The sequence below is a fragment of the Balaenoptera musculus genome, chromosome 3 (assembly GCF_009873245.2).
Source record: "Balaenoptera musculus isolate JJ_BM4_2016_0621 chromosome 3, mBalMus1.pri.v3, whole genome shotgun sequence".
Classification (NCBI taxonomy): Eukaryota; Metazoa; Chordata; class Mammalia; order Artiodactyla; family Balaenopteridae; genus Balaenoptera; species Balaenoptera musculus.
Genome location: NC_045787.1, coordinates 159,718,005 through 159,739,926, shown reverse-complemented (window position 1 = coordinate 159,739,926; position 21,922 = coordinate 159,718,005). Strand labels below are relative to the sequence as shown.

The window sequence follows — 21,922 nt, the reverse complement described above, 5'->3', positions numbered from 1 at the left end:
CGGAAGCCGGCCGGAAGTGGCGCGAGGGAGCCTTTTACGGCTGGCCTCGCGGGCTGCTTCCGCCCGCCACTTACGGCCGTCGCCGGGAGACCCCGGAAGTGAGGGCACAAGGCGGGCGGGAAGAAGCCGCGCGAGGCCGGACGCGCAGGAGGGGCTAGCGAAGTGCACGCGCAAGGGCTTTCCCGCGCATGTGCGGAGTGGGCCCAGGAACTGCTGGAACTGAGGGGACGGTCGTTAGCCGCGGCCGGGGCGTTTTCTCAGCTCAGCGTTGCAACCCGAAGGCTTGGCCGGTCGCGTTCTCCGCGGGACTAGGGGTCCTGGGGTGTTCCTGCCCTGGTCAGGGCCTGTTTCCTCCTCGCGGGGCGGCGGTAAGGAAAATACGAGGTGAGGTGCGTCTGGGCGGCTTCTGGGCCGCGACGCCCGTCATATGCTCCCGGGCTCGCCCGAGGTAGAAGCAGAACCAGGAGGCTACGGGCTTGGCGGGGATGGAACTGAGCTTATTGAGGTTCAAAAGAGCCTCCCGCTTGGTTTCTTTCTCTCGATCCAACGCTTTGATAAGGAAGATTTTAGGGCGAGCGGACCCCACCCTCACCCCCGCCGGCCTCAGACTGAGTGCGCCTCTTTGGGTCTCGCGTGGCTTCTGTGCAATCGTTCAAGCAGCGGGGAAGGAGTGAGCGCCCAGGACCTCCGGATGCTGGGCCTTCTACACTGCGCGTCCAGAGGGCAGGGCGCCATCCTGCAAGATGCATTTACGTTGCATCCAAAACGATGATGGTAAAGTTAACGCATGCTAATTGTGGGGAAAATTAACAAGCAGCAGCAAACATTAGGGAAATGTAGACTGTGGACTTGCCCCATAATGTGACTCTCTCTCGAGATTGCCGTTAACATCAACACTTTAGTTGGCTATACCTCTCTATTTTATGAAAATGTATATCTGTGTGTTTTAGATACATTTCTTTTTTGTTGCTACGTAACTTCTGACGCTTATGGATTGTCTCCTGTACGCCAGATATTGCCTTGGACCAGAGGCTGGCAAACTTTTTCTATAAAGGGCCAGATAGCAAATATTTTAGGCTCTTCTGGCCAAGAGCCAAAATCGAGGCTATTATGTAGTGCTTATATAACCAAAGAGAAAAATGTCCAGAACACTTTTTATTGGTGGAATTTAAAATATACCAATTGAGTACAATTTAAATAATTTAGGCCTAATGAGAAGAATGGAATGCTTTTCTGGGTATTCCAAGTCAGTCTTTCCTGTCATCAATTGATTGCAAATGTTCACCTGTAAAGACCATTCTTGGTTCACAAAAAGGCAGGTTGGATGTTGCTTGTGGATGAAACAATGAACAAGTCAGACCTAAGCTCTTGCTCTCATGAGCCCACGGTCTGGGTAGGCAGAGACCCATAGATCAGTAAACAAATATATCGTCTCAAAGGTGTTATTGAGGAAAACAGAAGGGTGCTAAGACCATGATAAGGGAGGAGGGTGGTGCCTACACTGATAGGGTTATCTGAGAAGGCCCTTGGGTGGTGAGGTTTGCACTGAGATCCCACTCCAGAACCAGCTGTGTGAACATTCCAGGCAGAGGGAATGTTCTGTTTAGTATAATGCTCAGTAATCTGGATAGTGTGATTTTTCCATGCCAGTAAAGAACTATATCAAGAAGCTTTAACTTGTGATCCACCATGGATAGATTTCAGAGATAGCACTCAAGCACTCATTTTTGTGAGTTGAAGATACACGGCACTTATCAGATTCTTAACGGGATCTGTGAACCAAAACACGTTACAAATCTATCTGGTCATTTTTAATGACTGCATAGGACAATGTGGATTTACTATAATTTTTTGAAGCCAGACTCTATGGAGTCTCTTGAGTTGGTTCCACTTTTAAACCACTATTAAAAGTTTTAGTGTATACAGAGATCTTTTGGTCAAAGGGTTTGCACTTTTAATGCTGACGTTGCTCAACTGTCCACCAGAAAGGTTGTACACCCATGACTACTGCTATCATACATTCATCTCATAGTGTTTAAAATGCCATTTGAGACTGGATATGTAAGCATCACAAGGCCTCCCCCAGGCTCCTTTCAGTGGGCCAAATCAGAATCCGTTGGTCAGGAGAAAGCAGTAGAGAGAGTTGCTAGAAGTAGAGGCTCCTGCAGACCGACATGGTCTCCAAGGACCTGGGAACAAAACTGTTAAGTAAGCAAGTAAAATGCACACCCCTTGGTGAGATGAACTTGCTGAGGGGCCCACCTAACAAGCAAAAAGGAAAGAATTTAAAACCCACACGCATACCCACTTTGGTCCTGCAAATGTGCCGTGAGGAATTTATCCTAGATCAGAAGCATATGCAACATTGTGTGCTGCAAACTTATCCCATTAAAATAGTATTTAGGGGCTTCCCTGGTGGCGCAGTGGTTGAGAATCTGCCTGCCAATGCAGGGGACACGGGTTTGAGCCCTGGTCTGGGAAGATCCCACATGCCGCGGAGCAGCTGGGCCCCTGAGCCACAGTTACTGAGACTGCGCGTCTGGAGCCTGTGCTCCGCAACAAGAGAGGCCGCGACAGTGAGAGGCCCGTGCACCGCGATGAAGAGTGGCCCCCACTTGCCACAACTAGAGAAAAGCCCTCGCACAGAAACGAAGACCCAACACAGCCATAAAAAATAATAATAATAATAAATTTAAATAGCACTTGACAAACGGAAGAAAAATATAGTTATAAAAAAAATAGTATTTAATGTGCAGCAATAGGGGTTGGTTAATTGTAGCACATCTTATAATACCATGTACACAGACACAGAATCAAGGGATAATATTTAGTAACAAGGGAAATGTTTCTAGCATATTTTTTTAAAGCAGTTTACAAAGTAATATGCACAATATGCCAGTTTTGAAAAAAGTGCATATATCCTCTCCAGAGGCAACTGCTGTGTCCAGCTTCCTGTGTATTTTTTCAGAAATAAACTATTCACAAGCACCTTTATATATCTCAGCGATATATTTTGGAAGTTGTTCTTTATCCCATTCTTTTTGACATCTGTATAGTATAGATAACTTTTTGGCTTTAATAATTTTTTTCTAACTTAAAAAATATATAGACTATAAAAATATATCGACTATAAAAGTTGTTACTAAAAAAAGTAGGGGATTGACTGAGGAAATCTAGGCCCATCTAGACCTATGTTCTCAGTAAAGCAAAGCTTGGTGTGACTGTCACCTCATCTGCAGTAATTGAACCCCATGTGATCAACTAGCTGAAGCCATGGCAGGAGGAATGTCATGTGGGAACAGAGAAGAAGGTCCTGTCCTGTCCTAGACATGGGCATTCCTTGGGCCTGATCATGTGTCACCAAACGAACCTCTGGTCACAAAGGAGCTGCCCTGGGGAGAGAAAGGAGTCGTGGTGTCTGGGAGCAGACATCCCTGAGGAGGGGTTCGGGCTCTGGTATCTGAGCAATGAGGCCATCCTTAAACCTGGCCCTGCCTGACTTATAAGGCAGTGACACCATCCCCAGCAGAGCCTCTTGAGGCCCTGCTGGAACCACAGCAGGCAACTGCAAAGCGACTTGGGTCATCTGGACATCAGGGCTCCTTCAGGGTCTTACTTTAGCAGTGTGGCCGAGGCAAGTGAATTGAAAGGATCCCCTTTGATTGCACCAGCTCCTCTTCAGAGTGTATGACAAATGTGAGGAAAAACAAAACCACTCACTTTATTGAGGCTGCTTTGCAGGGCAAAGGGCCCTGGGCTTGGAGTCAGACACTTGGGTTCCAGGCGTGTTCCATGGACCAAGCCTGACTTTCTCTGTTGCCATTTCCCTCTGTAAAATAGGGCTAATACCTGCCTCTCGGGTCCTGATAGTTAAACAAGCATATATAATACAAAATGTGCAAATAAAATACTGTGAATTGAAAATGCAAGCCAAAACATTCCCATCTGCCGCTTGAATAATTATTACCCTGTACTTCCTTTAGCATTTTCTGCCCCGCCTCCAACACAGCACTTGTGTGCTCCTTAGTCACACATCCATAAATTAAGCCTGAGTGCTCTGAGGGTAGGAGGCTTACGTATCTGTTTCCTGTACTTGGCACAATATGCACAATATGCCAGTTTTGAAAAAAGTGCATATATCCTCTCCAGAGGCAACTGCTGTGTCCGGCTTCCTGTGTATCTTTTCAGAGATAAACTATTCACAAGCACCTTTATATATCTCAGCGATATATTTTGGTGCTCAGTAAATCACTGAACGAAAGGATTATGAATTAAAAGGATGTGGGCAATTGTTTTAGGAGAAACTCATACCCATCAACTGTGATTGAAGGAAATTCTTTGTTGGGAGTGGTTTCTGAGTAATATGGGGGGAAATGGGCTTGGAGGCAGACTTCAGTAGCTGTGTGATCCTGGACAAATGACTTAACCCCTCTGGGCCTCACTTCCATGTGTTACAAGGTGAAGGGTAATCCTTTGTGGATTGTGTGTGAAAAGCCCACATGTAGCAGGTACTCTGTTGTTTCTCATACAGATGTAAGCACAGCTCTCACAACATTCTTGGATTTTCCATGTTATTCTGTTCAATAAAGGCATGTCAATAACTGTTAAGCTGTGATTCTAGTTTTATCCTACTGGCTCATAAATTCACAAGTCACATGTTTAAATTTTGGCTCAGAAAAAATAAAGTTGCAATACACCTGGATGTGGGAACCAAGTTGGTTTGCTCTTTCTGCCTCTTACACGTTTTTTTGTTGCTGGGCACACTGACGACAGGGTCACTCAGAAAGGGACCCTCACTGACAAACTGGGACCAATCTTGATTCCCTGGAGACCACCATTTATTTTTGGTAAATGCCATCCATGAATATACACAGTATCATTCCCACAGAACAGTCTATAGCATGAAAAGTCCTGAAAACAAGGTGACAATTGAAAAAAAGAATTCACAATGTTCAGATTCTTCAATAATTTAATGTTCTATGCCCTTAAGGCTGTTAGACCTTAAGGTATCCAGGTCTCGTTATGTCCCAGTGATAACAGAGGGCCTGTTGCATGATGTATGCCAAATACACAGTAAAATCCAGAAATTGCAAGTGCTTCTTCATTTGAACCTATTTGGCTTCTCTCCTTTGTAACAGGGGTTTGATTTTCCCAATAATGAATGAATTAAAATAAGGTGCTTAAAAATTCCACACTGAGTCTCAAGATAGTGAACAAACACTATTTAAAAATGCCCTCTGAGCCTCAGTTTCCCCTTCTGTAAAACGAAGGAGTTGGGTTTGAGTTAGTTTTGCAGACCATACCACGGATGGGTGAACTAGCTGTCACAATACCCAGCAGTGAGGAGGTGAGGGGAACCCAGCTGCAAATGTGGATGTGAGAGTGGGGTGGAGGGTTGAGCCAGGGCAGCAAGTGGCTGGAAAACTGGCCTTAAAGGGGTCAGTGTCAGCTTTGAACTTTCAAGTCTCAAAAGTATGTCTTCGTCTTGTGATCTGATGATTTGGTCTAATACGATTGTCTCTCATTCCAGTGTATGTACTCACTGTAGATTTATGTACAGAACTAAATATCCCATTTATTCATGTATAAACCGTAATAAAACCAGTCAGATATTTCCCCTCACCAGCAGATCTTGCACTGGAAAAGGAAAACAAATATACACATTTCAGCAACCTCAGAAATTTCATTAAACCTGCACAGAGGCATAATTCATTTTGGAGTTCAATTATACGTTCAAGGAATCAGCTCCTATCATAAAGACAACTACCGTAATGTCTATGCCGTACAAAATTATCCCCATTTATTGTGGTTCAACTGCAGACTCTACTGCCTCTGGTGAAGGCACTCAGCAAGTTGTTTTCACAAATAACACCGTTCAGAATGGCCCCTTCCTGTTTTACACAGCATTGTCTCAGAACTTGTGGCCAAAGTAATTCAAAAGCAAGACAATGACAAACAGGGACTCCTTAGGCCAGTGGTACTGAACTCACAGGCCACAAGGGGACCCTGTGACCTCTCCAGGAGCTGCCCATTCATAAGCTGACAAAAATGTAACCTCTAAATACAGAATTCTAAGTATCAAAAACAGGAGTCGAGCGGTACTTCCTGGTGAAACAGAACCGTCTCACATGCCAGGAGGTAAAGGGTGACCCGATATCCCATCTGCTGATCAAACCTAGTGCCTGTTCAAGAGGCTGGGGACAGGGCTGAAGGAAGAAGGCGGCCATCAGCGAAGACCCTAGCAGCCAAGCAAGTGGTCCTTTCCGAGGGCACAGTCTCTCGTGATGCCAGGTGTCCTGACCTGGACCTCAGCACATGGGTTACCCACTAGGGTCACATAATTTTCCTGGAGTGATTTTGCCAAAACCCAAACTTTTTCTTGACCAAAGACTGATTTGGCAAACCAAATCCTAGCTGGGTGCTTGCCCCTTCACTGGGACATGATTCAGATACTAATGCAAACACCACAAGAACAGCTAATGGAAATCAGAGCACTGAGCTCTCATCTATGACACAAACTATCGAGATGACATTCTTGATTCATCTCACTTTCAGGGACTGGTCACTAGAAAAGCTAGTGACCAGCTTTTCAAAACACTTCATTCCTTCCTACTAAACGCAGAAATGTGCCGAGACAGGCATGGCCAGCAACTTTTCTTGTTTTTAAATGCTTAAAAACAAAAGGGTTTTCCAACCATAAGCCGATCCCCATCCATCCTGCGTCCCCTAAGGGGGATGGGGGCATAAAAACACAGACAGCTACAAAATTTGCCCTAGAAAAATGCAAGATCCTCATAAAGCCAACATCACCCCACCAAACATCCTACTAAGTCAGCACAGAAGTGAAGGCTCAAAAGACAAAACAAATATTATAGAAATAGAGATTGAAACACTGAACGTGATTTCCTCATGATCCTTCTCACAGCCCTGCGTCCCCTCCTCCCTGCTGCTCCGAGAGGAGAGATGCCCCGCTCCAGCAAGGGAAGAGGGAGCCCAGGAGACAGCGGCCCTCTTGCCCTCTGGATCCGGGCACATGCCACCTCCGACTTTGGGGTCAGAATTAGGCTCTAAGAATTCAATGCTAATTGCAATAGCTTTGCACTGGGGAACGTCTGCCAGAACTGCAAACAGCCATGGGGCTGACCAGAAAGCTGAGTCCATCTTCGGGGCTGGAGACGTTTGCAGTAACCGTCCCTCTCCTCTGCTCCATGGCTGCACCAGTCCTATGCCTACCTGAGCAGTGGAATTAAAGCGGCTAGTCTGTCACCAGGCACCACCCTGGGGTCCTTTCCTTGCCACCCTCCCTGCAAACCACCTCTTGCCCACTCCGAGGTCTGTGTCCTTTCCAGAGAGGGCCCTGGCTGTTATCTGGAAAACAGAACAAGACCTCTGAAAAACATGACTTGGGGAGTAAGTCCACACAGAAAGGTAAAAGCCGGCCGAGATTTCCACATGGCGACGCAGCCCTCAGAAGACAGACTCCAGGAAGAAAGGGCATGAAACACCGGAGCTCGGGGGCAGTGGTCCCCACTGCAGGGACGGCGTCCTGCTGCCCCCAGGGGGTCGGGAACCCCAGGGTCTTCTGATGGTTCTGCACCATCCCCCCTTGGCCGGGTTGTACATTCACTGGTTGTCAGAAGTTTCTGGTACTGCTGGGGGGTAGGAGGGAGGATTGGCAGAACGTCCTGCCCTGGTCGCTAGACTCTACACGTCGTAACGGTTCAAAGTGTACGAGTTTGGGTAGCTCTGCCGGCTGTACTGGAAGTGATCTGTCAAGATGTTGTTGCGGCCGTACTGATAGTCCCCGTGCTGGGGGAAGAGAATGCCGTTGTGGGGCTTCTCCAGGGCGCTCCGATGATGTTCCTTACTGCTCAGGTCCCCCGTCGTGACGGGGAGGAGGTGCTTCCGGGCTTGCTGATTCGCGTCATACTTGGTCTGCGAGGTCAAGAGAGCAGTGAGACATTGGCTCCTTGTCCGGGACACGCACAGAGGACAGAGGGGAGCTCAAGATTCACGGCCAAGCAGCCTTCAAGGCCAACACAAGTGTCACCCCTCGTGGGGCTGGGCATGGCCAGTGAACTGTTACTGGACCGGCCCTACCTGTCAGCCATCCCACAGCCTTACATCGGAACAAACAGACTCTTCGCAAGGAGGGAGTGAAATTCCCGATAAAGCCGCAGTAGACCCGAGAGTCACACTGGAGTGAGGCATGAGCCTGGGGTCATCTACGCAGGAAAAGGAAGCCCCGGGCAGAGGGGGCGGAGCCAAGACCATAAACCAGTCAGTGGCAAAGCTGGGAGCTGGAACCGGGCCTCTTAGTTCCTGGTGAGGCCCTTTCCATTCCCTGCCCCGACCAACTCTTGGTAGACTCCCTGGGCGTCCGGGGGGACAGCCTCCCCCCACCTCAGGCTCACCTTGTTGTACAGAAAGACTCCCAGGATGGCCGTCATCATGCCCAGGACGTTGGTGCTGGTGACTGGGTTTCGCAGCATGATCAGGGACACCGTGATGACCATGATTCTCTTGGTGGCGTTGGCGACTGAGTAGCTCAGAGGGCTGATGAGGTTGAGGATGCTGAAGGCAATGACGTTCTGGGCAAAGTTACAGAAGCCGCTGACAGCCAGGAGCAGAAGCGTCCAAGGCCACTGGGACACATAGGTCTACAGAGACGGGGGAGCGAGAACAGCACTGCGGTCACAGGCTTGCCCTGGCGGGGGTGGTGACACACAGTGGCTTATCAGGGTCACACATTCGCTGGGGAACAGACACAGGTGGGTCATCGTGTGATACCAGGTGCTTTATCTATACAACCTCTGACCTTCACGACACTCCACAAGGAGCAACAATAATAATAATCACCACCCTTTCCTGCTGAGGAAGCGGAGGTTCGGGGGCACATCAGCTACCCAAGGGGTGCAGAGTATGACACAAACCAAAGCCTTCCCTTGTCCCTGCACAGTGAGGGCCGGGGCTCTGGGTTAGCAGAGCGAGGTCTGCATTCTGGACATCACCTGAGTCTGTTTGGGCTGCTAAGATAAAATACCACAGGCTGGGGGTGCTTACAAACAACATGTTTATTTCTCACAGTTCTGGAGGCTGGAAGTTCAAGATCAAGGCACCAGTAGATTCCGCATCTGGGGAGAGCCCTTTTCCTGGTTCAGGGTGGCACCTTCTCACTGGGTCCTCACATGGCAGAAGTGGCGAGGGAGCTCTCTGGAGTCTCTTTTATAAGGGCATGAATCCTATTCATGATGGCTCCACCCTCATGACCTAATCACCTCCAAAAGGCCCCACCTCCTAACACCATCATGTTTGGGGCTTAGGTTTCAACATATGAATTTGGGGGGGTGACAGACATTCAAACCATAGCAGACATGATGCATTGTATAAAATGGGGAGGTCCTGGGAAGGCAGCCTCTGGGTGTGTGAAGACCCCCCCCTGCCCAAGGCTGGGAGCCAGAGGCTCTGGGTCTGCCCCATCGCTGGGAACCCCGGGCAAGCTGCTCGACCTCTCTGTTTTCTTCATCTATGAAATGGGGAAGACTGACCCCTGATAAGTCCACACAACGCTGCTGCTATGAGGATCAAATGCAATCACAGCTTTGAAAGTGCTTTAAAACAATCCCAAGCCAAACAAACAGGAGGTAATGCTACCGTCAAAACTTCAGTTACCATTTGACCCTCACCAGAAGGAAGCCACCCTAATGAAGGGAACCCAGAAGTCAAGAAACCACAACTAGCAGACATCAGGACCACAGAACTCCTCAAAGAGCCTGGGCTGATCCCAGGCCAATTCCCAGGCTGCTCTGGCCTTTGACAAAGGAGGATGCAGCTGGGTCCCCCCAGGACAGTGGTGTCTAGTGGCCCTGCCAAGATGGGAGCTGCAGCAATCTTAGGGCGGCAGCCTGATTCTATCTCTACCACCCTCTGATAGGGAACGATAGTCCTCTTAAAGGTGAGGGAGATCTGAGTAGGTGACCTGCTCAGAATTGCCCAGAACATCGCCCTAGTTGGGATAATAGCCCCTGTAAGGCAAGTGAGCCCACCAGCACGCCTTCAGGGTGAGCTGGTCTGTTCTCCCAGCAATTCTTCCCTGAGGTGACCCATATGGACTTCCAAGCTATCTTTACAAGGCAGCCAGCTTGCAAAGATATCTATCTTCCAGGAAAGGAACCCAGCCAATCCAGCTTTTTAAAAGAATTGACATAACAATAAAGTCAAGTGTTTCTTCCTCCCGGTGGATAGTTCCATGTGTTTTCACACATATATTGATTCATGTAGCCAACACTGCAATCAGGATTCAGAACAGCTCCATCACCCTGTAACACTCCCCAGGGCTTCTTTGTGCAAACCCCCTCCCCCAACCTAGGCAACCACTGATATGTTCTTCATGATAGGTTCATCTTTTGGAGATTGTCCTGTAAATGGAATGATACAGCATGGAACCTTCTCAGACAGGTTTCTTTCATTCAGCATAATGCCTCTGACACCCCCACCCCCGCAAGTTGTTGTAAGGGATGACAGTTGGTACACTTTTTATTGCTGAGAAATGTTCTGCTGTACAAACATACCGAAGTTACCTTGACCATTCACCTGTTGAATGACATTTGAGTTGTTTCCAATACTTTGTGATCATGAATAGAGTTGCTATAAACATTCATGTACAGGCTTCTGTGTGAATGTGAGTAAATACCCAGGAGTGAGACTACTGGGACACATGGTCAGTGTATGTTTAACTTCAGAAGAAACTCCCAAATGTTTTCCAGAGTGGCTGCATGATTTTGCTCTTGCTCCAACGATATATGAGAATTCCAGTTGTGGCCCAGCCTTGACAAACATGGTACTGCCAGAACTTTTTATTGTAGCCATCCTACTGGATACGAAGTAGCATCTCATCTTGGTTTTAATTTGCTTTTCCCTAATGACTAATGATGTTGAACATATTTCACATGCCATCTGTACAATCACAATGGTGAAGTTCAAGTCTTTTGCCCATTTTTAAGCAAGTTGTTTTCCTACTATTGAATTTTGAGAGTTCTTTATAATATATCCTGAACACAAGTCCTCTGTCAGTATCTCATTGGCAAATATTTTTTCCCAGTCTGTAGCTTGTCTTTCTTTCACTTAATAGTGTATTGGAAAGCAAAAGTTTTTAATTTTGATGAAGCCCCCATTTACCAATTTTTTTCTTTATGGACTGTGCTTTTGGTGTAATGTCTAAGAACTAATCCCAAGTCGTGAAGATTTTTCTTGTTTTCTTCTAAAGGTTATCATTTTTGCTCTTAAATTTAGGTCTAGAATACATTATGAAGTAAATTTTGTATAATGTGTTAGGTTGAAGTCAAGGTTCAGTTTTTGCTTATGGATGTCCAATTGTTCCAACACCATTTGTTAAAGAAACTATCCTTTCTCCATTGAATTGCCTTTGAACCTTCATCAAAGATCAGTTACCCATATTTGTGAGTATAAGTTCCAACTGTCTATTCTGCTCCACTGATCGATGTCTCTCTCCACCAATATCCATACCTTTATACTAAGCCTTAAAATTATGTAATGTGATTCCTCCAACTTTATTCTTCTCTCTCAAACTTATTTGGCTATTCAAGTTCTCTTGCCAGTCAATGTATGTAAATTTTCCAATCAGCTTTTCTATATTAAAAGAATTTTAATATATATAGGTATATATCTATCTCCATGTATACACACACACACAGATAGATTAGTATCTCAACTTTTTTTTCATTTACACCTTTGCCAAGGAGAAAAATTAAAGTTAAAATTTAAGTAGTGATTTATAGTTGAATTAATACTAAAGAATAAGATTTTGTTGGGTAGAGAGAATTTTATTTCATCCTTTCAAATCTGTATTTCTTTTTTCTTTTTCTTGTCTTATTGCCCTGGCTACGATGTCAAGTATGATGTGGAATATGCATGGTGAAAGTAAACATCTTTACCTTATTCCTGAATTTAGGGGGAAAAGCCTTCAATCTTTCATCATTATGATGTTAACTATATATGCCCTTGATCAAGTTGAGGTAGTTTCCTTCTATTTCTAGTTTGTTGACTTTTTAAAACTCATGACTGGATGTTGGACTTTGTCAAATGCCTTTTCTGCATCAGTTGGTATGAATACATGATTTTTGTTAGACTATTATAGTAGATTACACTGACTGATTTTCAAGTACTGAATTAGCCTTGCATTCTTGATTTAAATCCCACTTTTTCATAGTGTAGCATGCTTTTTATATATCACTGCATTTGATTTGTTCTAATACTTTGTTAAGGACTTTTGCCTCCATGTTCATGAGGGATTTTGGTCTTTTTCTTGGTTTTGTTATGAGCCAAAAGAGTTCCTTTCCTTTTCTGTTTTCTGGAGGAGACTGTGTGGAACTGGTGTTTATTTTTCCTTAAGTGTTTGGTAGAAATTACCAGTAAAACCATCTGGTCCTGATGACTTCTTTTTAGAAGGTTTTAAACTACGAGTTCAATTTCTTTAATAGCTATAAGACTCAGGTTATCTTTTTCATCTTGAGTGGGTGCGTTTTGATAGTCTGTGGTTTATGAGGAACTGGTCTATTTCATCTATTGTTGAATTTATGTGTGTAGAGTTGTCAGTAGTATTCTTACGGTTTTAAGGTCTGTGAGTTCTGCAGTGCTATTCTCGCTTTCATTCCTGGTATTTGTAGTGTCTTCTCTCTCTCTCTTTTTTTTTTTTTGGTCAGTTTTGCTTCAGTTGAAAAAAATTTTTTTTCTCCCTTGAGACTTCCTCTTTGGCCCAGGGATTATTTAGAAATGTGCTGTTTAATTTCCAAGTGTTTGGAGATTTTCTCATTACCTTTCTGTTATTTACTTCTGATTTCATTAGGATCAGAGAATATACTTTGCATGTTTCCAATCCTTTTGTTAAGGTTTGTTTTGTAACAAAGAATATGATCTTGGTGAATGTTCCACATGTACACTTGAAAGAATGCCTATTCTGCTGTTGTTGGGTAGCGTATTCTATAAATGTCAATGAGACATCCAGTTGGTTGACTGTGGTATTCAGTTCTTTATTCTTGCCGATTTTCTATAGTTCTATTGATTTTGAAGATTCTATATTTGCTGGATATAGAATTATCTGTTGATAGTTCCTTAGTGTCAGTACTTTAAAAAAAATGTTATTCTACTTCTGGTTTTCATTGTTTCTGATGAGAAACCTGCAGTCATCCAAACCGCTGTTCTCCTATAAATACTGCGTCATTTTTCTCTGGCTGTTTTGAAAGATTTTTTCTTTGTCTTTTCATCTTTTTCTCTCTGTGGTTTAAACTGGATAATTTCTATTGATTTATCTTCAAGTTATGGACTTTCCTCTGTCACCTCCATTCTGCTTAGCCCATCCAGTGAGTTTTTAAGCTGTTTCTTCCATTCTGAAACTTCCATTTGGTTCTATCTATCTTCTGTTCTTCCCATGTTTCAAGAGCATTTTTGGAGCATGATTATATACCATTGCTTTAAAGTCTTTGTCCAATAATTCCAACATCTGGGTCATCCCAGTGTTGGCATCCATTGATTATCTTTTCCCACAAGACTTGAAAATTTCCTGGTTCTTCCTATGCCAAGTAATTTTGGATTATATCCTGGACAGTTAGAATATTACAAGACTGTAGGTCTTATTTAAGTCCCACGGGGAATGTCGATATTTGGTTTTAGCAGACTCAGTTGGGTTCAGGCTACAAGCTTGAGCAGCCTCCTGTGGGTTGTGGTTCCAATGTCAGTTCTGTTTTCAAAGCCTTTTCAGTGGTACACAGCTCTGTCCTGAGTGTGCTCTACCCAGTGGTCACTCTTGGTCCTGGGTAGTAGTCTATGCTGTCTTTGTATGCTGCTAGGATCAGATTCCCACGTGCGCAGCTCAGGAGTGGGCCCAGGATTTCATGTTTTATGAGGTCACTTTCTCTGGGTTCCTCTCTCCATGTCTCCTTGGTACTTTATGGTTTCTGAGGGCTCCCTCTTTCAGTCCTCCAGTCAGAAAGTTGGAATTAATTACCCCATTCTGCTGTGTCTTTCCCACAACTGCACCTCCTTTTGGGGGCCAAGCAGTGGGAGGATGAAGGGAGAAAAAAATGCAATGGGGCTAATCCCATCCTGTGACTGCAGAGGGAGGCTGCCCCCCTCAGCATCTCAGGTGCCCATGGGACCTGCTGCCGCCACCACCATGGGATTGCTGGGGGCCTGGGATGTGAGAGAACAAAGGAAACAGAGAAAATGGGGGATTTCCTCTACTCTCTCTGAACACCAGGAATCTCCTTTCCCTGTCTGCAAGCCAGCATAGAGGGCTTTTGACTCTGTTCTCCCCCAGTGCCCACTTCTGCATTTCCGGCTGCCTTGAGTCCAGGCTGGAGACACAGGAGGCAAAAGAAAGGCAAACTCACAGATGGCTCAGTGGTACTTTGCAATCTGGTTTTCTCTACCACCCTGCCTGCTCCCATTTACTTTTCAGTTTTCAAATATCTGTTTCACACATCCTGTCCAAACTTTAAAACTAGGCTTCCTGCTCCCAAGTCTGGTGATCCGTGCCTGGCTTCAGTTGAACTGTTGGCATCAGGGCTGGGAACTGCCCGCTGTAGCCTTTGCTTCTTGGTAACATGGCGAATAGCAGACCCCAGCTGATATTCTCCGACATGAGCCTCCTTCCTTCTACTATGGAGCGCCGCACTGGAACAGAGCTAACTCACCTGGCTGCTGTGGGAGACACAGGGCAGAGAGGAGGAGCCCCGACAGGAACCCCGCCTTCAGGCGGCAGCACTGTGGACTACTGCATGCTCCTAGGGCTGCTGTTAAAATGCACAAGGGCCCCATCAAGGTAGAAAATAGATGGCCTCAATGAGAAAAACTAGAAGAAAACCGAAAAATGTCCAAAATACAAGAGAAAAGCAAAGCAAAGAGAGCAGACAAAAAGATAAAAAAGAGAGAGCAGAGCAAAGCCTACGTATACTTGTTTGTGTGTATACACACAGACCCCAATGAGTTGTAACAGAACTGACGCCAAACCTATAGACAATACTATGCAGCCAATAAAAGGAACAAAAAAGACCTAACAGGTCAGTATGGAGTGATCTTCAGGACATGTCATTGAGTGAAAAGAGCAAGGCACTCTTTTCTAAGTATCTAAAAAGCCACTTTTTGTGTAAGGAGGAGGGAGGTATGAACACACTTGGCCCTCAGTATCTGTGGGGTGTTGGTTCCAGGTGCCCCCTATCTGAGGATGCCCAAAGCCTCTCATATAAAATGGCGTAGTACAATTTATAGTCGGCCCTCCATATCTGTGGGTTTCACATCTGCAGATTCAACCAACCTTGGATGAAAATTTTGATCCTTGGTTGAATATGGGGACTCAAAACCCATGGATATGGAAGGCTGACTGTATATAGACATTTGGTTATGTCTGCAAAAAGAAACACTGAGAGGGTAAACCAAGATCATAAAAATGGCTACTTATGGGGGTCAGCAGTGGGGAGGCAACAGGGATTGAAGTTAGACTTCTTTGAATAAACCCTGTCACATCATTTGGGTTTGGAAATATAAAGGTCTGATATATTCAGTGAGGAAAGAAAATTGCCTGGAAATTGAAAACAAATGGAAGTAAAGGAACCCAAATGCACAAGAAGTTGGTGACAGAGGCACACTGTGAAAACAATTATTTCAAGTGCCCTTAGAACAGTATTCCAGTTGTACATCTGTAATGAAACCTGTTTTAAGGACAAACAGAGCTGCAAAGAAATCTTAACTGTTTCTCTGTACGCTACCTGCAGTTGTCTGGTAGGGATTCTCACTCTGAAGCAGTTATATGTGTGTACAGTAGAATCATGCATGAACAGTTTCTGTAGTATATTGCGAATAAGAAATGTTGTGAGAAACCAAGTGTACCAGAAAAGACACACACACAAAAAATCAAAGCAGTAATAAATCCTGCAATGTTAAATTGGAATTAGAATGAATCAGGATAAACTCTTCCCTCCGCCACCAAATACATCTTTCCTAGTTTTTTACTGCCAAGGCTTAAAAACAATGACAACCCAACAGCAGTGAGCACACGCGGCACTGAGATGGTGTCTCTAAACACGACTCTCTCTCTGCTAAAAGCAACCTGGGTCCCTGAAGGAGTGGCTGATTGCAGGTCTGGGATGGGAGGCGCACAAGATGAGGGAGGACATCCTGTGGGGCCAAAAGTTACCCAAGGCTGATATGTGCTATCAGAAGGGCAGGGAGCCAATAAGAAGGACTCCATCAGCCCAGACAAGATACTCTGAATATTTTTAAAAATAACATGTACAACTGACAAACACAAGTTCACAATGATACTGAAAAGTAAATAAATCAAAGAACCCTCCTTCACCCAAAAGAAACCCTCAACTCCCTGGTTAACACTCCCTGGTTTTCTTTACTCTGAAAACTGGTAATTAGAAGGAAAGAGAAGCAGTAAACTGCTTTTCGTGCACTGTACTTCCAGGTAACAAACTAGTTCCAGTTGATGATGGAAAGTTCTTCACAGAAACATTATAGCTAATCAACATGGAAGGGAAGTTAGAACACAGACTCACAGTTGCCTCACCTGGAAACCAGAGATAACCTCCACTACGTCCATAGGTGGTGGTAGGGATTAAAGACCAATGTCAAGAATCCAGTCAGACCTCATTAAGCCCTAATAAACATTGACTCCATCTAACTCGGGCCTGGAAGAACCTCCTTCTTATCACTGTCACCTGCATTAGTTTCTAGCACATTCTCTGGAGGCTGGTCCTGTAGGTGGTGGGAAGATGCTCTTTCCTGTGCCCAGAGAGCTATGGATACATCTGGTGCCAATGGAAGTACAGAGATGACACCAAGAAAGGACTCGAGCAGTGCAAGCACAATCTCCAAAAGGCAAAGTGAGATCTGAACCAGACTGTCAGGATGGGAAAGTTGCCTGTGCTGGCATTTTTTTCTTCCTTGAATGCACTGGCACAAATGCAGCAGCTTTCAGCAGCTGGGATCTAGCACGACAGAGAAGGAAATGCACAGGCAGCCTTCTTACTCGACTGCAAGCGGTGTGAGTCATCAAAGAGCTGAGGGCTAAAAGGGCTGGCTGTCAGAGGCCTCAGATGCCCCAAAGTCAACACAGAGGCGTAACTCCCTGACAAAGCACCTACTTTGGAACCAGTTAAGAAAAGGGCATGTTCTTGACACAGGCCAACTCACCAGGTCGCTGCTGACCAGGAAAGCCGAGAGGTCCACCAGGACCCACGTGGGGATCATAAAAAAGATGGCATGGCAGCCCAAGATGTTCAGCAGCCGGAGATGGTGGATCCTTGAATCTCTTAATACCTGAAGGGAGAAAACCTCTTTAAAGGCTGATCGAAACAATAAGTGGCAAGAGAGGCTCCACTTACCCAGGCCCCAGACATGGTGACTGTACATTAACCCTGACATCTGACCTTGACTGCCAAACCTGAAAGCACACCTATGACGAGACACACAGCCCATGTCCAAAACAAGCACAATGTTTCGTACGTGAAGGACCGAGAAAAGAAAAAAACAAAACAAAACAAACACAAAAAACACCAACACTCAATGCTGGTGAAGCTACAGTAAAACAGGCACTCTGAAATGGCACTGGTTAATGTCTGAATTGGCATATAGTTCCAGAAAACAACCAGGCAAAGTATATCAAGAGCCATAAACATCTCATACCCTCTGACCCAAGAACTGTAAACCTATCAAAAGGAAATAACCTGAGAGACAGAAAAATGTTATGCACAAAGACGTTCATTACAATATTATTTATAGTGAATAGCTGGAAATAATCTGCATCTGCAACAGGGAAACCGACTGCGTTACTTGTGATACCTGAAAAGATGTGATTATTACTGGAGTTAGGAGCAATAACTTTCAGTGATATGGGGGCATGCAGTGTTGCAATAATAAATGAACGAAGCAAAATTTGAAAAATATGTATAATATTACAACTCTAAAAACCGTGCAGGAAGAAACTCTAGCATTAATAGTAGTTCTCCTTAGGGGACAGCACTGTGACTTTCCTCAGTAAAGAGGAAACCCTGGGGCAGGGGGCAGGTCTCTCTTGATTCTTTGTCTCCAGCACCTACTATGGTGCCTGGCACACAGTAGGTGCTCAATAAGTTTTCTGATTTCTTTTCATTGGGCTTTTCTCCATTTTTTCACATTGAACATAGGCGAACTTTATAATAAAAAAACAGACAAGCTATTTAAAAACCAAACAAATAGAAACCAGCAGAAGGGCAACAGGATTTGTTTTGTTCCAACACCGAAGAAATCCCTACTCGGCCACTTTTTTTTAGATGCCACCCGCACACCCCTGCAACACCAGGTGCACCCTGGATGGCACCCAAATACCTTTTTGGAGAAAATATTCTGAAGCGAGAAGCACAGTGTGGCAGCAAGGGCACTGACAAGCCCCCACATGTCGAAGGACAGCTCCGTCACAGTGGCCAGCAGGACGCCGCTGATGATGGGGATGAGTGACAGGTACACCTGCGAGAGGAGGGCAGGAGGGGCTGATGGGCCAGGGTTGAGCTGGGCCACCCAACACAGATGACCAGAGGAAAGCCTCAGCTGCTGTCTCTTCCCTCCCCAAAAGGACACCGCCTACGCCTTTGAATAATGGTGTTAGCCACGACAGTGATGCTCTAGGGGGCGCTGCGGGGGGTGGGGCGCAGATGGTTCTCGGAGTACCTGAGGGCAGGGCTGTATCACTGTGGGTGGCCCCACCCCCTATACCATCACCCCCATTAAGAGCCACAAACCAGGGCTGGTCCCAATAGGATCTATCCAGCTGCCGCCACAAACACACCAGGGCCTGAAACTTCAATCCTCTGAGAGGCTGGCCGGGTCCCTCTTATTTCGGGCTCTTCCAGCATGCAGTTATCCCTGGTAGGGACACTCCCCTGACACCTTCTCCGGCTGGAGACCTCCCTTCCCTTCAGGTGTCAGTTCACAAACACAAGAACTTTCCCTGACCCACCTCCCCCTAGACGTTGTCAGTTTCCTCTGCTGTGTGTTCCAGGGAATAGCGCTCTCCATCCACTATAAGCGCCCTTTACATTGTCTGCGTCCCTGCACTCGCTTAGGGCAGCTCCTTGTTCACTGTTCTATCCTGGTGCCCAGCACACGGCAGGCAACCCAGTAACTGCTGGCTGAAAGACCGAGTAGCGAGTGCCATGATAGAGGGCCCTCCAGTAGGCTCAAGCTTTCCAGGGCCTAGGGCAAGGAATGGCCCTGGAGCTCTGGTGGCTAAAATGGGATCCATTCTCCACATTTAGCTCTTCTTACTCCTGGCTCATCCTTCTCCTACAAAGGATACTCTTAAAGCACTTGGGAGACTTTAGGAGGGGGTGGTGAGGCTCCCCACCCCGCCAACGCCCACACACAGGGCCGAGGGAGGCCTCTGAATTCCAGAATTCCTGCTCCCCCCACTATTGGCTGCGGCCCTCGGGCTCTCCCTTTTGAAGTCCCATTTCTTCCCCTGAGATCAGGAATGATTACCCAGCTTATCCGAACAGGGTGGGGCCACACTTACTCTATCATTATCCTTAGTCTCCTGCCTAAGCCATTCCCCTGTCTTTCCTCTCTGTGTAAGGTTCTGGCTCCCTGCCCAAGCCGGGTACAATGTCCCTTACAACAGGAAACCTGATAAACACAATGTGATATGGAGAGATGCAGCCGCACACCTCTCAGGCAACTCCGACCTGGGGAGACAAGTCACACCTGACTTCACCCTGGGGGTGGGCTGCAGAGCGCACCCAGATCTTGCAGGGGAAAAGACTGGCTGAAAGAAAACATCAGCCAGAGGTGGCCCCATTTCTGTAAGCTGATCCAGGGCACCGCCGTTCTAAGTTACATAAAATACAGGATGCCAGAAACCGACCACATAGGAAAGAGGAGCTCTGTCCAGCATGAAATGGATTCCAGCTGGGACAACAGGAGTCCCACTTCCACTTAAGGACACAGGGAAAGGCTGTCTCTGGCTGACACCACAGCTTCTCTCCCTCCAAGCCAGGAAATACCCTGGCTTGGCATCTTGAACAGACCCTGAATTGTGCCCGGAGCATCTTCCCTATGCAGCCCTGGGTTCTGCGTGTTGTTTTCACTTCCATTCCCAGACAGTCACAATTCCTGGCTGTTTTTATTTCAAGACTTTGCTGGGTTTTGCCAAAATCGGACTCCTCTAACTAGCATTTCACTTCTGACCCCAGAAGTCCCAGCCTGACCGCTATCTCTTGCAAAGATGTGAAACTCTGTCAGGAGTTCCGTTCCAGCAAGGAGTCGGATGTTCCAAGGATGTTCCAACCCTGACCCCACTAGAGGGGCATGGGGTGTCTGGTCAGGATGGGACCAAGTTATCCAAGTTGCCTACCAGCAACCCCAGGTAGGTAATCAAAGCAGGGAGGAACGCTGCACCTGAGATGGATGGCAGCATCCTGAGATCACACAACAGAGACAACTCAGGAACACACACCCCACACGCCACTGCCCCCAGGGTGATTCCAGAACATTAAAAGCAAAAGAGCTACCAGGTCTCTAAGCTGACTTCCTTATTTGACAGGAAGCCAGGCAGCCTGCAGGCCAGGAACCTGGACCACGTCACCAGCTGGGCAACAGCCGGAAAGCCCTTGGGGCCCCCACTGGCCCAGAGCCCTCCTGGGTTACCTTGGTGCTCTGTTTCTCCTTCATGATGATCCGGGACAGGAGGACCACCCAGATGGGCATGGTGGCCTTGACTGCAAAGAGAGGCAAGGGGCGTTCAGGGAGCTGTTCCTAGTCCCAGAACCCACCCTGGGACTCTGTCCCAACTCCACTGGAGGGGCGGGAAGGCTTGGCAGCCCCTCAACCTGCTTCAGCTCTTCTATTTCTGTGGGTCTTCCCCCTAACCCAACAGTTCTGATCCGCCCTGCTCAGCTCCCAGCATTCTTCTCAGCCCTTACCTCCCAGAGACCCCTGTGCGTGTCCCTCTCTTGCTAAAAGCTTTTGGCGGCCTCCAGCGCCTTCCGGACATTAGCTGACTTCTCAGCCCGGCATTCCTGACAGTCGACAGCACCCCGGCCGGCACGCTCCTACCCAAGAGCCGAAGCCCCAGGCGGCGTGTCCCGGCCGCCGCCCCCTAGGCCAGCCTCGGCACCCACCGGTGTGCGCGTAGGACACGGGCACCTTCCAGATGCTGACGTGCGCGGACACTGACGCGAAGTACTTGCCGAAGGCGAGCGGCAGCACGTAACGCGGGTAGAAGCGCGGCGGCAGGAGCGGGCCCGGCGACTGATGCGGACCGGGCCCAGGGCCTGAGACTGGCGGCGCCGGGGGCACGCGCCAGGCGCGGAGCAGAGGCGGGAGCCCCGCGCACAACGCCAGGATGTGGCACAGCGACACGGTCACGGGGAACGGGAAGGCGCTCAGGATCACCTTGTTGACCACATTGCCGCCCGCGCTCAGCGCGTACCACAGCAGGCACAGCGCCGCCACCCGCGCGCCCTCGCGCGTCCCGCCGCTGCCGCCCGCGGCTCCTGGGCCCCCGGCGCCAGCGCCCACTCCCACCGCCGCCGCCACCGCCATCCTCCCCGAGCGGCCGCCCCTTCCCGCCCGTCCGACGGCCCGACGCCGGGCGGGGGCGGGGGCGGACGGGAGCGGGAACGCCAGCCAACGCCGCTCCCCATTGGCCGCCACCTCTCGCGTCACTGACACGCGCCGGCAGACGCGCCCGCCACCACGTAGCGAGCGCAGGCCCCGCCCCCTCCGGAAGCCCACCCGGGGGAGGGCGGGGCCGGTACCGGAAGCGGAAGGAAGGAACGGGGACCGTGAAGCCAGAAGGGCTCTTCGAGCGGTGGGCTGGCCAGGGGGATCGGGGACGGGGCCCCGGAGCACAAGCAGGAGGGGCGGG

The 21,922-nt window shown here is 47.6% G+C and overlaps 1 protein-coding gene across 2 annotated transcripts; it reads right to left on the bottom strand.

Annotated features, from left to right (window-relative positions):
* Nucleotides 1–4,820: 4,820 nt before the first annotated feature.
* Nucleotides 4,821–21,738, bottom strand: SLC35E1 (solute carrier family 35 member E1). 2 transcript variants are annotated; one of them, XM_036845847.1, is made up of 6 exons: nt 21,174–21,738; nt 20,701–20,771; nt 18,388–18,525; nt 17,215–17,340; nt 8,415–8,660; nt 4,821–7,935 (listed from the first exon to the last, which is right to left on the bottom strand). In XM_036845847.1, the coding sequence occupies exons 1-6, from the start codon at nt 21,595–21,597 to the stop codon at nt 7,705–7,707; spliced, it is 1,236 nt and encodes a 411-aa protein (XP_036701742.1). In that variant the 5' UTR covers nt 21,598–21,738; the 3' UTR covers nt 4,821–7,704. The 2 variants fall into 2 exon arrangements, with proteins under 2 accessions (XP_036701742.1, XP_036701743.1); XM_036845848.1 differs by lacking the exon at nt 17,215–17,340.
* Between the last annotated feature and the right edge of the window lie 184 nt (nt 21,739–21,922).